At 46.1% G+C, this 17,028-nt stretch overlaps 1 protein-coding gene across 2 annotated transcripts in view; it reads left to right on the top strand.

Moving 5' to 3' along the window:
• The window catches only part of DNMBP (dynamin binding protein), a 49,509-nt gene that overhangs the window by 5,384 nt on the left and 27,097 nt on the right, over positions 1-17,028 (top strand). The window contains exons 2-4 of one of the 2 annotated variants that reach the window (XM_053389536.1): positions 10,289-10,442; positions 12,665-12,787; positions 13,188-15,053. In XM_053389536.1, coding sequence (XP_053245511.1) covers positions 10,295-10,442; positions 12,665-12,787; positions 13,188-15,053 — 2,137 coding nt within the window. In that variant the 5' untranslated portion in view covers positions 10,289-10,294. Of the gene's footprint in view, positions 1-10,288; positions 10,520-12,664; positions 12,788-13,187; positions 15,054-17,028 lie in introns of those variants that run through there. The other variant, XM_053389537.1, reaches the window with a different exon arrangement.

Below are 17,028 nucleotides of genomic sequence, written 5' to 3'. Positions count from 1 at the left end.
TCTCTCTCTGATTGTTTTTCTAAGAGACTTTCAGTACACTGTGCTATGTAGAGATGTTTTCTCGCCACAAGTAAACAAGCTCTTGAAATGCAGGCTGTGATCTGGGGTGTAAGATCCACTGAGTGCAGTGGGACTTACTTCTGAGTAAGCGTGCCTAGGATTGCACAGTCCAGTTGGTTTCAATAGCACCATGACCTTGATTTTGTAGCCATTGTCCAATCAGGACTTTGAGAAGAGCCAGCACACAAATTGGCACTGAATTTTGTCACCCAAAAGCTACAGGCAGGTCTGTGTTCCTAAGTCAGGTGTAGGTAGCTCCATCTGTAGATTTATGGTCAGTTGTTTTTAGTATGGGTGAAAGCTATACCATTGAGCTTTCTCACCAGAGTGAACTCAGGTTTTCATGACAGCACAGGAGAGGAGACTGCTTTAGAACTATGTAGGATGAGGAGCATGGATGACAAAGCTAGTTCTGCCTTGAATTTGGTAAATCCTTCCCCTGCTTATCATCAGTAGCTTCCTGTGGTTGTGCGTGCTGATGTCACCTGTTTGTGGTGTGGCTTTTAAAATCCAGGTGATTGCAGATGGGAAGGGAAGATATAATTTGTATCTAGGAACATGTGCTGCCTCTAGGCAAGCTCCAAGAGCCTCCAAGAGCCAGTTATCAACAGAAGTAAAAATATATACTGCTCCATAATGCTTAGTTTCATTCATTGATGTGATTGTGGGCCATGTGGCTGGTGACCCACCTTTTTTGGCTGAGCTGGCGTTTCTCGTAGAGTCTTGCCTATATGGAAGTGGTTATCTTTTTCTGAATGCTCCGTCATGGGCACAAAGTACAGTTCAGCATTTCACTCTCGGTCTGCTTCAGGATTGTTTGCAATGGTAGTTTGTACCTGTGATGGAACACTCAGCTTCACCACTGACACATCGGTGCCCACGCAGATAGAAACTAAGTGGCAGGCTTTGTACCCAAAAGTTGAAGAGACTAGATTCTCAGTGCATTTCAGGAACAGAGCCAAAGTATATGTATGTCATGAACTAGCCAAACAAGCTGTGGCAGACTCAGAGCGACACTCAGAGAGAGCCCAAATTTAAAGGCTTAAGGCATTCATTGGGATATGGTCCCTCATCAGTGCTGGAAGGATGCAGTGAAGCTGCCACATGAGGTAGGCTTTGAAGATGCGTGATTTGATTTTCTTAAATATACTGCCCAGGGTGGATGGTACCTCTTGAATGTTCTCTGTAAATGAATAAAGATGACAGGGACTTACTTGCACCATCTTTCCTGCTTGCATCAAATCTGCAGCTGAGGATCTCCCTTGGCATCCTCCAGTTTCTAGCAGCATTGCTGTACAGCTGAGTCATCAGCCCCTCTGAGAAAATTAGGTCCAGTTGTATGGAGCGGAATATCAGTGGAATGGGGAACATAGGCTTCATTGTACTTGTGAAACCCTTGATTTTCTGGTTTTGGCACTTAAGTGATGCAAGATCTTAGGTCCGACTTAGCAATACATTTGGTATTAATTTTGTGACACAGAGCCTGATGGGAGATTATCCTAGCACTACTAGCTGCAAAGGAGCATTCCCTCCTAAAAGCTCCACGTCTATTATTACGATTTATGTATTGAGGGGCAAATTGAGCCATTATTTCCCCGGGTGGGAAAATGCCCTTATCCCGCATGAGACTCTGTCACTGCTTAGGACTCCCTGCTGTGGAAGAGGCATCTCCCTTTGCTATTTCTCAGGCCTGTGTCTCTGTGGCCTTCCTATCTAGGTCAGTGGGGTGGGCTCAGCCATATGGTGAGTGTATCATTGTTCCTTCCTGGCAATGCGGTATAAACTGGGTTTAAAAAAAGATGACTGGACAAATAAAAGCAAAATAAAAGCAAGAGTCAGTTGTAAGAGCCAGGATGGATGGGGAAATGTAGCCCTAAAAATAAGCATTTCTAAACATGAGACTGCTCTCCAGCAGGAATGTGTAGCAGGGCATAAGGGCTCTCTGTTGGTGTTGCCAGACATTCTCTGTGTTGTACTGCACTTCCTCAATTATCAGGATCTGATCAGGAATGAAGACAAGATATTTGGCATCAAGGTACCATGATCCAGCCCACTGGCCTTGCTGAAAGGTTGCTGATTGGTTGGGATAGGTAACTTGTAGGACTATAACTCCCACCGGTCCCAGTTTATGAAGGCAATGGTCAGGGAGGATGGGAGCAACATCTGGATGGCACCTGAAATCTATACGGAGGTGCCTTATACAGACTTTGGCCATTGGGGTCATGGTTAGAGCACAGGTGGCTAAAACATCATGCTGAAATTAGCTGGACTTATTCAGTCCATTTGACTCATGCTATGTTGGTTACCCACGCGGGTGGCGCTGTGGGTAAAACCTCAGCGCCTAGGACTTGCCGATCGCATGGTCGGCGGTTCGAATCCCCGCGGCGGGGTGCGCTCCCGTCGTTCGGTCCCAGCGCCTGCCAACCTAGCAGTTCGAAAGCACCTCCGAGTGCAAGTAGATAAATAGGGACCGCTTACTAGCGGGAAGGTAAACGGCGTTTCTGTGTGCTGCGCTGGCTCGCCAGATGCAGCTTGTCACGCTGGTTACGTGACGCGGAAGCGTCTGCGGACAGCGCTGGCTCCCGGCCTCTAGAGTGAGATGGGCGCACAACCCTAGAGTCTGTCAAGACTGGCCCGTACGGGCAGGGGTACCTTTACCTTTTTATGTTGGTTAATGTGGCAAGCAATTCTTTCCTATCTATCAGTCCTGGAGTGTTGACCCAGGAGTGTTGTTGCTGTTTTTGCCAATGAAGGAACAGCAGATGCCCCCAGATATGGCCCACCCAGAAAGAGAGAAATCTATGGGCTGCTGTGACACATTTGTGAAGCTGTTTCCTCTCTGGTCCAGCTTGGAAGCCACAGTTGTGAGAGTGTCCAAGTCAGAGGTCTCCTTGACAACCTCTTGTTGCTGCTTGGATCACTTTCAGCTTGTTTTGTTCTCGGATGTTGACAGGATACTTGGAGAACTGCAGGCGTCCGCTGTTGCTCCAGATTCAGGCCCTTGTCTTTCAGTGACAGATGGGGTTGGTTTACAAAGGCGGTTAGCTGAGGTAAAGAGAGATCCTATGTCCTGTACAAGAGGTGATCAAAACCTTCTTTAAAAAAAAAATAACATCACTTTAATAACCTCTCCAACTGCAGCCTATTCTGTAATCTTCTCTTTTGGGGAGAAACCATCAAGCAGGTGACAGCAATACAGTTTCAGGTACTTCTTGATGATCCCTCAACTCAAGGGGTGTGTTTTTTCAGTGGGAACTCACCAAAACTCAGTTCTGGCGCCTCTCAGGTGGGCACCATTGCCATTATAGGAGAATAAGGGAGCTGTTCTTGGTGAGTTCTGGCATGTATTTTTCTAGAAAAAATATCCCTGAATCCAGCATTATATTTCCAACCATGGCTATCCAGATGCCTTGTGCTAGAATCCCCCCAATTTGTGGTTCCAAATGCAGTTTGAACAGCCTCATGTTCAGCCCAGGTTGTAGCTGGCTCTTTCATATAGCTTTTGTTTAACTTGGCTGCTCAGGCCATGGGCTTGGCTTTCCCGTACTGGCGATATATACGGCACTGGCTTCCTTTCTGTGCATGCTGCAGCATGTGGCTAGGATTCCTCCTCCTCCAGAAGCAGTTAAAGAACAAGAGAGATATCTACACCATGTTGGACACTGAGGGGACTGGAAGCAGGAGAGTCTTGCCACATGGAGGCCTGCTAGGAGAGTAGAGGCTTCTAGCTGACTTAACAGGCCTCCCTGTACTGCTGTGTTAGATGGATTTCTACTGTAGATCCATTTCCCTTTATCATCTCTGTTCAGTTGCAGATCTCCCAGAGGTAAAGGGGAGCGGTGCTGGCAAGCCAGCAAGGCGTGTGACTCATCCGTGACCCCAGGCCTGTGGGTGGGTGAAAACGCTTTCCCTTGGATCGTTGCCTCCTGCTGCAGCGTGTGCAGGGCTGTTACACTTGGCACGGATATGGCTGGCCAAGGGGAGGAGGCTCAAAGCACGGAATCTGGGAACAGTTTGCTGTTTGGGACAGAAGGCAGGGCTGTCTAATGATGCAGCCCGGATGGAGCTGGAAGGTTGTTTCCTCCCTCCAGGCATAAGTTTAGAGCAAGGCTTGGCAGGCAGATGTTCCTGAGAAGACAACACTCCGCTGTCATCCCGGTCGTGGAATAAGCAAGCCCTTTTGAGTCAGCCCGCCAGAAGTGGAGGAGATCTTTCCACAGTGCATTAAAATAATCTTGCAAGAGGGGAAAAAATCCCAGGTTTCTGCCTGCTTATTCTCCCTGCCCTCACTGCCAGAACTTGGGATGGTTTGTGGCAACACTGGAAGTGTTGCATTTGTGGTGGACCCTCTTTCTCTTCATTATTTTGCAGACCTTTCACATGAGAGTGTGGTAGCGAATGTAGAGTGTTGTTGTTGTTGTTTGCTGCCCTTTTAACACTTTCCTTCCCCATGGCGTATAGTAACTGAAGGAATGTCCTGGCATTATCTCAACAGTCCTCCTCCTCCATTTAGGACATTCTTTTCTCATTAACACCCATATGCCTTGTCCAGCTGACTGAACTTTTTTTAATCAGTAGCATCACCAGGGCTCTTTCCTCAGCGTTCATCCTGCTGCATCAGCTGCTGTGAAAATGTCAAACCAGGAGCTGCGTCTTCTTTACCTGGGTGTATTATGGATGAGGGTGTACCTGAGTCTAGTGGCACTTGGAAGACAGTAGCTATTGCTATTATGGATCAGAACCACTTGAGTGCAGGGGAATCAGCGTAACTTATGCTTCATGGCAGGCTTGGAACTGCTCCCAAATCCAGTTATTATCATTAATTTGTTTGTTTTATTTATTAATTGCTTTCCACAAGGCATGCCAAAGTATCCCCATTGTCTCAAGCCCCAATTGTTTTTCCCCACCTTTCTTGACAGTCACAACAAATTCTGTTCTGAGGAAGGGGATATGATTCCTGTCAGTTTACAGTAGTGGAGGAGACCTTTCCTCCTTGCAAAGGGAAGCTGCTTATGCCGAGAGCCAGCTATTGGTCCATTTAGGTAAGTATTGTCTGCACTGAGAGACAGTAGTTGTCCATGGTTCCAGGCAGGAATTTTTCCTAGCCTCAACTTGAAGATGTCAGGAACTGAATTTGGGACTTTTGCGTGCTAAATATGTTTTCTACCACTGAGCTGCAGCTCTTCCATTTATATATAAACATAAATAACTCTATCTTTCTCTGCCTATATCTCATATCCCATATCTCAATTTCAATCTGTATCTATATGGTGGTTCCTTTCTCTTTTCCTACCATCTCAAATTCCAGATCTTGTATCCTATCCTGTTTTAAAGTCTGTCAGATGCTTTGGTGAATGTTTGTCCAAATCTGCCAGGGACTCCTGTTCTGTCCTGGATTGCACCTTGTGATGTTGGGCTGTATTTGTGACAGGTTGTGTTAATTTGTGCTCTGCATTTGAACACTGTTTAAACATTGGTTTCTCTACATTGTAGCATGTTATTGCAAAAAACAACAACAACCAAAACAACTTTTGGCCTGTGCAATTTTCTAGGCAAGACAGACACAAGGTGTGGCTTGTGCTTAATCATCCCTCAGTGCAAAGTGGGCTGAGATTTCTTGGCATGTAACAGATTCCTGCATTAAGACAAATGGGCAAAGAATGTCGTTTGTTCCTGCCGTATAGTGAATAATTAAGGTTTAGCATGCTACTTCATGGAAGTGTTTTGTGTTTGTGGTGGTGATTTCTAGATGCTCATGAACAAGGATTAGTGAAACTGAATGGAACCCTGTTGGGTATTTTAAATTGTTTCAAAGAACTTCAGGACATTAATTTGAGAGATTTCAGCTGTGTACACATTGCCATCTTAAAACACAGATAGATCCTTCTTTTTCTTAATTCACATCAAAGCTGACTTGGGCTAAACTTATAAAAACTCAGTATTTCATAAGAAATGTCAGGCTAGAAACAGGACAGGTGTGTATTGCACCTAATGTTGTATGTTCCAAACCACTGGAAGCAGAGTAAACTGAAGTGTGTACACAGCTTCACAGGCATGATACTTGAGAACTTGGTCTACTCTATACAGTTTCTTTCTTGACAACTGGAAAACACAGACTTCATGGAGGGATGTGGGAGCTATAAGAACATGCAGCTTGCATAAATTTGTTAGTTTGCTCCTTTTCCTTCTACAGAGCAGCAGCAGCATTTTATTGTCTTTGAGCTCAGATCAGTGCTATTGAAGGATAAGCATTGCTATTTTGCAGCATTCATTTTTACTGAAATGGTAGAGGTACAGTATAACATTTAACTTGTGCTGCTTCCTTAACTTGCTTTAATAGACAGCATTTTGCATCAGAATCTGAAACTTCATCACCCCGTTTTGCAAGTGAGCACTTTTCCTTTTTCCTGTGGTTTTGAGACACAGGAGACATGCAGGAAAATGGTCCCAGTCGCTATTGATGCTCTAGGATAGATACCTGTAGCAAGTCTACAGGTTGGTGGGGTGGGAAGTGTTGATCTGATGTGCTCCACAGAGGTCCGGGGAAGAACTCAGTGTACATATACTGCAGCCTGGGAGTATCATTTGAAGTGTAACCTATGGCATGTTTCTGGGTTTGCCTGGGGCTTAAACACTGGGAATTGCCAAGGCAGCATTTCTGAGAAATGCCAGCTTCACATTGTTGCCATGAGTGAAGCTGCTAGTGCCTGATAATAAAACAACGAATGCCATCAGCAAAACACATTTGTTCCCTCTAGCTCTTTCGCTCATCCATCCTGTATTATGGGTTTATGCACACACTTCTATAAAAACAATCCCAATTGTTCCTCCCCAAATCTAAGCACCTAGTGCCCTGGACATTGCTCTGAGGTGCATGTTTATCACAGGGGGTATTTGGGTTTTTGTGGGGGGTGTAGCATACGGTACTCTTCATTGCCTGAGAAAAGGCAAGTGTGTCATTTAATGTGTAACCATGTTTTCTGTGTCTGTTGATTTCTGATGTTGGTAGCAATGGGGAGTAGAATCATGGAAATATAGTGTAGGAAAGGACCCCAAAGTTATCTAGTCTAACCTGCTCCAGTGCAGGAATCAAAGCTATGCCAGTATATCAGCTTTCACAGTATATGGGGCTCAGGCAATCTGTATTCCTGGCATAAAGGGCTTACCCCTGCCCCCCTTAAGTGCCCTGGGATAGAGCTGATTTTCTCTTTTCTAAAGGTACTGAGCATAGGGTTTCCACCTGACCTGAAAGGGCATCTGGCCCTCCTGTGCTTTTAACAGCAGTTTGATGTGCAGAAACAGCAGACAAGCTTTTTCATAGTGTTGGGATCAACCTTACCATCTGCTAACATCTGGTGATCGAGTTGCTGTTGCAGGTGCAGGAGCAGGAACCCGTAAAAAAGTTGGTCACCCTACTAGGGTCAGGAGGAACCCCCCCTTTTTTGAAGTGGCAATATAGGGGTTTGCTTCCTGGGTTTTGTATAGATTGTGCCTGTCACCATTTGCACATAGCTTGCTGGTCGTTGGCAGCCCAGAGCCCAGTTTCTGTGCGTCAGGGAAATGCTAAGTTTCCGTTCCATCTTGCCGTCCCTTCCTGACAGGAATTCCTCCTTCTCCTGACCCTGCACTCTTGGTTCCTTTCACACAGCCTGATTCTGGAGATTGGGAGAATAGTCCAGAATGGCTACCCCCCTCACTGCCCACCACTTCCATTGCCTTCTCACAACAAACTTTCTGGTGGTCTGGTCATTTGGAAAATGCCAGCCCAAACAGTGCATCTTTCGGAGGAGGAGCCTGTTCAGTGGTGGGACTGAGGTCGCTTGCCTGATTCTCTCTTTCCTATCACAGTATCTGATCTGTTTGCACACCATCTATGAACGAGGGTCACTCATCTTTCTTCTTTTTATGATATTTGTCCCAGCTGATACTTTGGACTTAGCTGTGTGCAATCCTCCCTTCCCTTTAAAAAAAGAGAGAAATAAAAATAAAGTCCTGATAGTGCTGTCTGGATCTAACACACAGTCTAGAGACTATGAATGTTTTCAGAGTGGCTTTCTAGCACCAGTGTTGTGCTTCTTTCTCCCCTCACATTGCTAAAAAAAGAAAGTGCCTGTTTTGTTTGTTTCGTTTACAAGTACAAAATTGTTTGGGGCTGGGGAGAAACACCTCCCCAGCAATGAAGTCCAAATAGATACTTGATCTTGACCTATTTGTATGCTTACTTAAATGTTTATATATGGTAAATGAACTCCTAATTATATGTATATCATAGAATTGTAGAGCTGGAAGGGACCCTGAGGATCATCTAGTCCAGTAATGTAATATATATATATATATATATATATATATATATATATGCATGCAGCAGTCCCTTACAGGGATCAAACCTGCAGCCTTGGTGTTATCAGCACCATACTCTAACCAACTGAGCTAATTGTCAAAACAAAAAAATTTTTTTCCTTCCAGTAGCACCTTAAAGACCAACTAAGTTAGTTCTTGGTATGAGCTTTCGTGTGCATGCACACTTCTTCAGATACGATAGTGTCTGAAGAAGTGTATTCAGATACTTCTTCAGATAGTGTGCATGCACACGAAAGCTCATACCAAGAACTAACTTAGTTGGTCTTTAAGGTGCTACTGGAAGGAAAAAAAATTTTTTGTTTTGACTATGGCAGACCAACACGGCTACCTTTCTGTAACTGCAACTGAGCTAATTGTTGGTTATTACTTTCTTAGTGTTGTGTTGCTGGGATATTATATGTCATATTTTGTACTTATGTCGTATTTTGTACTGCAGCTAGACTTTGTTTTTTGTGTGTGATCTGCTTTGAGCACAGATTTACTTGTGGGAAATGTGAAATATAAATACATTGACAAGGACAAATGGCCCTTTCTGTAATGCAGTTGATGGAGAACAGCCCTCTGAGCTGGATGGCATTTTACCAAGGAAGTTAACTGCTCCCTGTGAATTATCGAGGCAGTTTGGACTGTAGGAGAATCTTTGCAGGAGGCATTGCAGGATCCCAGGGCTTGGTGGAAGCTGGGTCAGATTCAGTATCAAGAACCTGTACCAGATAATCATAGGGACGTAGTCAGCCCCCGTATACGAGGTCAGGCTCATTGTCTTATCTAGTCCAGTATTGTCTGCTCTGACTGGCAGGGCCTCTTCAAGCTCACAGGCAGAGGCCCTTTCCCACCATCAGGTACTGTATCACAAAATAAATAATTCTGGAGGTGCCAGGATGAAACCTTCTACATACAAAACAAGTGGTCTTCCATTGACCTATGGTTCCCCACCCCCACTGCTTCCCAGTCCCTAGCTATACAACTGGCAGCTGCGTGTAATTATAAGATATGGAGGTTGCCACCCAATCCATCCAAGGTCAAAAGTGAAGCTGCAACAGGGTGGAGGAACAGCTAAACTCATCAAGAACTAAACTTTGAAGGCAAAGCATGGGAAAAATGGATGGGGAGGGGCTGAAGTTTAACATACAAGAAATGTTTAAAAGGATAATAGATCACAGAATCATAGAAGGGACCACAAGGTTCACCTAGTCCAACCCCCTGCAATGCAATGCAGGAACCTTTTGCTCAACCCACGACCCTGTGATGAAGAGTCTCATACCCTACCAGCTGACGTAAGCAGAAAAGAAGGGTAGGACAGAATCAGGTCAAAAAAACAGGAGTCAGAATGGACTGCCGTTCAGACAAAGTCTAACTTCTTACTGTGAAGTGTTTGTAGAGAATGAGGGTCACTACCAAGCACTGGCCACAGATATTTGTAGGAAAGGATAGCAGTCTAGTGGTGGCTCCATTCAGTCCTGTTGAATGGAGCTGGCTGAGAAGATAGAGCATATGGAGCTCCCTTGCGCTGAACTTGAGGTACAGGGTGGCCATACGGGTTTTGGGTGCAAATGATTGCAATACTACACAAATGTGATCTTGTATCTGAGGAATGGGAAGCATGTGTCCCTCCAGATGTTGTTAGACTCCCAACACCCAGAAGCCCTGGTCACTGTGGTCAGGGACATTGGGAGGTGTAGCCCAACAAAATATGGAGGGTCATACATTCCCCATTCCCATTGTATCCAGACGGATGCAAACCTCCATGCTACTTCTGGAGTTGCTTAGTGCTTCTGAATCTCTGCTCCTATGTAAAATTCCCCTTGCAGTCTGTGACATTACATAACTGTTTCCCAGGCCTTGACTCTGTATCCTTTTGTTGCAGATCCCAATGATGGAGGCAGGATCTGTGGTACGGGCTGTCTTTGACTTCTGCCCCAGTGTCTCCGAAGAGTTGCCGCTGTTTGTGGGGGATGTCATAGAAGTGTTAGCAGTCATAGACGAATTCTGGCTCCTTGGGAAGAAGGAAGGAGTCACAGGTGGGAGTCAAAAGGCCTGCGCTAGGCTCATAGGAATGGTTGGATTAGAAGCAAGCCAGCATGAAGCAAAACTCAGGGTGTGTAGGGATTAAAGCTATGTAAATGCCCCCCTTCTATTTGGGAGCTTTGAATATACCAGCCAAGTACCAGAAACAGGCCTCCGATATCTCCTTGGTGGCCCCAGCAGTCTCTCCAGAAGATGAGAGATAAACAACACAGTTAAGGAGTTGAGGGTCAATTTTGCAGTTACTAACGCACTAGAACAAGAGCTCCCTGTGTGATATGCATTTGCAGTGCCATGAAGGAAATGGGCTCGATTATGAACTTGGTGAACTACACACAAATGGAAGATACTATATGAGCAGCTACCACATGAAGTGGTCAGATGTGACCTCCGTATGCGGCCATAAGGTCTTCAAAACCTTCAGCTGGAACCTATCATCTATGTCCAAAAGCTTGCTTTGCTCCCTTTTCTCAGTTTCCTTCAACAAGCCAGCCAGTCTAATAAAAGATGCGTGTCTCAACATACTCAGGGTTCTCATATTGTGGGATTAGCATGACAACAGGGCCCTGAACAATATAGCAGATGGCAAAGCACTGAAACCAGCAAGCCAGTTGGTGTCCTGGTTGCAGTGCTGGGTCTTCCCTTGAGAGCCACCTTTTGATCTGTGCCTTGAAAAGGCTCATTTGGTGTCTCTGCCAGTGGAAGTGCACATCTCCCCTGGCTGTGCCAGTTTTTGTCATTAGCAATTGGCCACTTGGGGAGAAGTCTCTTGCCTTCAGCCCAGGGGAAAGAAGATGCAGTGCCAGTCCCTGCTCTCTCGCCCTCTTTTAATGGATCATTTCCACTTCTCTAAGCTTGTCCACGTTAGTGTGGCATGAACAAAGTGGCTGCTGTCTTGTCAAGTCGGCAGGATGCAGGTCACCGAAGCTTGAGAATTTCACTTCTCCTTTTGTAAATCCTTAGACTGAGCCTGAAGCAAGCTGTATAGCCGTCCAGCAACTGCCAGTGTAAATGAGACGTACCAAAGAGAAAGAATGCTTCATGGCCAGGAGAGGGTGCCATTCTCAAGCTTTCCTTTCCTTCTCCCTCAGGACTTTCGTCCTGCGTGCACCACAGGGCAAAGCTTAAAGCCGGATCTGTAGTAGTAGTCCTGTCTTGCCTCCTTCCTTTGAAAAAAACATGGAAGTTTTGCAAGGCCTTCTTAGCTGGAGGTAACATGTCAGCATAGAGGGATTTTCATCACCTCAACTCAAAATCCTTTCAAGTTCCAACTACATGCTGTGGAGTAATCTGTTCAATGCATTAAAATGAAATGGATCGTTTCAACTTCGTTCTCAATGCTGAAGTTTAAACTGGAGTAAAATAAGGCTTATTCATTGGAGAGAGGAGGATCCTTCAGGTCTGGGATCGTACAGCTCTGTCTAGGTGCTAGGATGTGGCCTTTGTATTGAATAGATTCTGACCTCTGGATCTGCCTCCTGGCTTACCAAGACAGGCTCCCAAATAATAATAATAATAATAATAATAATAATAATAATAATAATACCAGTCCATCACCATCAAAAAGTCCCAGAGTGGGTTACAGCTTAAAATTCAGTATTAAAAACAGTTAAAACAAATTACAGTCACAGGAATAGGGTAGATTCGTTAAAAGAAAACACATCATGATGGATGGGTCTTTTATAAAATATACATTTTCCAAGAAAGAACAAAACATATTAAACAAGGCCATTCAGGAAGGTTAGTTCAAATTAAATCTTACTGTTTTCTTCGGAAAGCTTCATTTGGCTAGATGGAAAGGGGAAAAGTTCTTCACCCCTTTTGAGGATTCCTGCAGAACTTGAAAGCTTACGTGCTATTTTGCGACTTTTTCGTTGGCCTATCGAAGGGTGGTTCAGTGAGAATTACAGACCCCTGGGCTGGATCTAGACACGTCAAAGAAATGATTCAGTTAAACACCTTGTAAACTCATACTGGAAATCCAGTTGGGAAAGACTAGACTCCACAGTGCCATCTGGTGTCACGGTGTTATATTGCATATACAATGCATATAAAACTCTTTTTCTTTACCAATCTTGCTGAGTCCCTGGAAAGAGATGTTTGCATGTCCTAGAGAACAGTGGGATGTATTGGTGCAGAGGCACTTGTGTAATCTGTGTCCACAGGAACATTTCCCTGCTATTGACAGTGTGCACTCTCCCCCCCCCCCTCATTCTAGGACAGTTTCCCAGCAGCTTTGTGGAACCCATGGAAGTTCCTGCTTTGAAACAAGGAGAAAAGCTGTTTGTTTGCACCAGCAATTTTACTTCCCAGGAGCCTGGCAGCCTCAGCTTGCAGAGAGGTACTGGTGGAATCTCTCGGGTAGTCAAAGAGGGGCCTGTTCCGCCTGGTCCTTCTCTCCAAGAGCCCCCTTCCTAGTTTCTTCTTCCCCAGAACTCCAGCTACAACGATCCAAGGGCTTTTACTGCTGGCAACTTCATGCTCTGCTGGATTTGCCATGCCTGGGGTTGAGCTCTGAGCACCTAGGATAGCAAGAAAGTGCCCAGAATAGTGGCCATGGCCCACCTTTCCTATCCCTGCGATGCCCATTGTTGGCAAGGGCCATCTAGATTGCTGTGAGCCCTTGTGGCTTTGGGGTTACTTATATCTCCTAGTGTTACAACCCTGAGGGGTTCTAAGCAAGGGGGTGCTGTAGGTGACACCTTAGAAATCCCCTGACTTCATATCCTTTATCCCTGCAGGAGACCTAGTGATTCTGGAAGGTTCTGCGTCTTCTCCTTGGCCCCAAGGCCGAAGCTGTTTGGGAGCCAGAGGCTTCTTCCCCTCATCATGCGTGCGAGAACTCTGCCTCTCAGCCTTCGGCCCTCGATCGCCTTACGGCACCACCCTGGAGATGCCACCCTATGCCCTGGGCCAGGCCCGAGCGCTGATGAGCCTCTCAGCCCAGCTGGAGGAGGAGCTAGACTTCCGGGAAGGGGATATGATTACCATTGTGGGGATCCCTGAGCCTGGATGGTTTGAAGGAGAGCTCGGGGGTCGCCAAGGTATCTTCCCTGAGGGGTTCGTAGAGCTTTTGGGTCCGCTAAAAGCCAAGGTTGGTCCAGAGGAGCCCGGGACCTCAGAAATCCACAGCGTTAATGGGGTGAAAGGAACATACCCTCAGCCTGAGGAGAAGGCATGGAGTGATGGTGAGGAGTTTCTGGGGCCTTATGGGATCGCTCTCTATCAGTTCCAAGCCCTGGAGTCAGCAGAGCTGGACTTTGAGGTGGGAGACAGGATTCGGATTCTGGAAGTCCTGGAAGATGGTTGGCTGGAGGGGGAGCTTCGAGGGAGACGTGGGATCTTCCCTCACAGGTTTGTGAGGTTGGAGGAGAGCAGTTCTCCAGCTAGGGAGAAATGGGAATCTGGGTGTCTGCCAAAGGACATGGACTCTGAGGTGGTCAGCACCCCCAAAGCAGGTCCTCCTGCCATGTGGGAGGAGCCTGGACAGAGCCCGGCCTGCACTGAGGAGAAGCCTGGCCACCTTGCTGTACATGAAGACCATTTGGACTCTGAGCTCAAAGAGAATGAAATGCTCAGCCGCCCAAATGAAGGCTGCCTGGAATCTTTTCCCTCAGATAGGTCAATCTCTCCCTCGGTGGACCCTATCCAAGCCGTAAATGGAGTTTCCTTCATACCTCAGCCTGCTCTTCAGCCAAAGGGCCAACTCTGTGGTCAGGTGAGTAATGCAGAGTCCAACCAGAGCTCAAGGACCTCATGGAGCCACTCAGAGGCCTACAAGTCCTTGGAGTGGGACAGAGAGGCTCACAGTCCTTCCCACAAGAACATGCGCTGCGAGGACTTGGCTGCTTACGTGGACATCCAGCGGCGGAAGCCCAAATCCCGCTCTTCCAGCTTCAGTGGGACCCATGAGGGCCTGGACACTTGGCCTGTCTGTCGTGGTGCTCGGGCCGAGCGCCCCCAAGGGGTGCTCCATGGGGAGAGCTGTGGAGACCTCGATTCCAAACTGACAGAGCAGCTGGCTCAGTTTGAGCAGAGCCTGGCAGGCCCCATTAGCCATGGCAGCTGTGGGACCCCCCAGCACGATAGCACCTCCCGGCACTTTTCCATCCTGGATTTCAGCTCTGAGAAGGACATCGTACGCGGTTCAGTGCAGCACACTCCACCGAGGAGGAAGGTGCTGCGGCCACCACCTCCTCGGCCTAGCACCCCAGTCTCTGCCTCACTTCATTCGCCTGCAGGCCACAGCCCCAAAACTACACCTCCCTCTCAGGCTCTGCCAACCTCTATGAGGCCGTCCAGGCCAGCGCCGCTTCCACCTCCCAGCAGCCAGAGGAGGAGCCCAGCTCCTGCCAAGCTGCAGCCAGGGAGCAAAGAGAGACAAGGCAGCAGCGACGAGCCGAGAGGTGCATCTCCGTGCCACTTCCTGCTGAACCGTATCCAGGAACTGGAGCGAGAACTGGATGTTTACAGCAAGACCCGTGCGGAGCTCAGCACAATGCTGGAGCAGCCACAGGGTGGGCTTGGGCGAGCGGAGACTTTGGAAAACCTGGAGTTTTGCGACTGCAAAATGTCCAGCCTGCACTTGGAACTGCAAGAGCTGAAAGGTAAGTACAGATCAGTTCTTTATTTATCAGTTCTGACATGTAGAATGCTATGCAATTCGCTACCAGTAATCCAGTGTGTGAGGACATTACTGCTTGGGCTTTGGGGAAGATGCACTTAAAAGAAACCCTTTCTCAAATTCTTTGAGTGAATAAAGGATTGGGCAAATTTGCTTGTGTGTGGATAGTGTCATTGTATAGTTTAGCTGCTAGGTGGCACTAGACTTACTGGTACCTGGGTGGAGTCAGGAGCTTTCATTTTGCTGTTTTTTTCTTGTTGGAGAGAGAGGATAGATTTCTTGCGCAGCTTCCTGGCTGGTGTTTCCTCTAAGCCTCCCACAACTGCATGATTATTGTCCCCCAGGTTTTTCCCCTTTGTTCTTTGTGGTCTCTGGGCAGACCTGTACTTGGGTTCTGCACCTGCACAGACATTGTTTTGGAACTTTCTGCCACTGGACTAGCATTTTGACAGGCAGTTTGCTCCTAAACTCAGTGCATATGCTCAAGGATGTGTAGCTTCCCTCTTCTCAAACAGTTCCTGCAGAGGCAGCATAGTAAGAATGGTCTTTCTCCTTGCTTGAGCTAGACAACAAAAAAGAATATGTATATATATATGTGTGTGTGTATACATACATTATATATATATATATATATATATATATATATATATATATATATATACACATACAAAATATAAAAAATATTATATATATATGTGTGTGTGTGTATGTGTATATATATATATACACAAAGGGTGCTCATCAATGGTTCCTCTTCATCCTGGAGAAGAGTGACTAGTGGGGTGCCACAGGGTTCTGTCTTGGGCCCGGTCTTATTCAACATCTTTATCAACGACTTGGATGATGGACTCAAGGGCATCCTGATCAAATTTGCAGATGACACCAAACTGGGAGGGGTGGCTAACACCCCAGAGGACAGGATCACACTTCAAAACGACCTTGACAGATTAGAGAACTGGGCCAAAACAAACAAGATGAATTTAACAGGGAGAAATGTAAAGTATTGCACTTGGGCAAAAAAAATGAGAGGCACAAATACAAGATGGGTGACACCTGGCTTGAGAGCAGTACATGTGAAAAGGATCTAGGAGTCTTGGTTGACCACAAACTTGACATGAGCCAACAGTGTGACGCGGCAGCTAAGAAGGCCAATACAATTCTGGGCTGCATCAATAGGAGTATAGCATCTAGATCAAAGGAAGTAATAGTGCCACTGTATTCTGCTCTGGTCAGACCTCACCTGGAGTACTGTGTCCAGTTCTGGGCACCACAGTTCAGGAAGGACACTAACAAACTGGAACGTGTCCAGAGGAGGGCAACCAAAATGGTCAAAGGCCTGGAAACGATGCCTTATGAGGAACGGCTAAGGGAGCTGGGCATGTTTAGCCTGGAGAAGAGGAGGTTAAGGGGTGATATGATAGCCATGTTCAAATATATAAAAGGATGTCACATAGAGGAGGGAGAAAGGTTGTTTTCTGCTGCTCCAGAGAAGCGGACACGGAGCAATGGTTCCAAACTACAAGAAAGAAGATTCCACCTAAACATTAGGAAGAACTTCCTGACAGTAAGAGCTGTTCGACAGTGGAATTTGCTGCCAAGGAGTGTGGTGGAGTCTCCTTATTTGGAGGTCTTTAAGCAGAGGCTTGACAACCATATGTCAGGAGTGCTCTGATGGTGTTTCCTGCTTGGCAGGGGGTTGGACTCGATGGCCCTTGTGGTCTCTTCCAACTCTATGATTATATATATATATATATATATATATATATATATAAAAAATATTTTTTATATTTTGTATATATAATTTATATATATACAATATAAAATAAAATAAAATATATTTCTTGACTGTTTTTATTTTATATTGTTCCCTCTGTTTTTCCGGTTTTTTTTTTATTATTATTACATTTATACCTCACTTTTTCTCCAAGAAGCTCAAAGTGGCATACGTAGTCCTCCCC

Source organism: Podarcis raffonei, chromosome 5, assembly GCF_027172205.1.
Source record: "Podarcis raffonei isolate rPodRaf1 chromosome 5, rPodRaf1.pri, whole genome shotgun sequence".
Classification (NCBI taxonomy): Eukaryota; Metazoa; Chordata; class Lepidosauria; order Squamata; family Lacertidae; genus Podarcis; species Podarcis raffonei.
The sequence above is the reverse complement of the archived record's forward strand: the minus strand, read 5'-3'. Positions and strand labels throughout refer to the sequence as shown.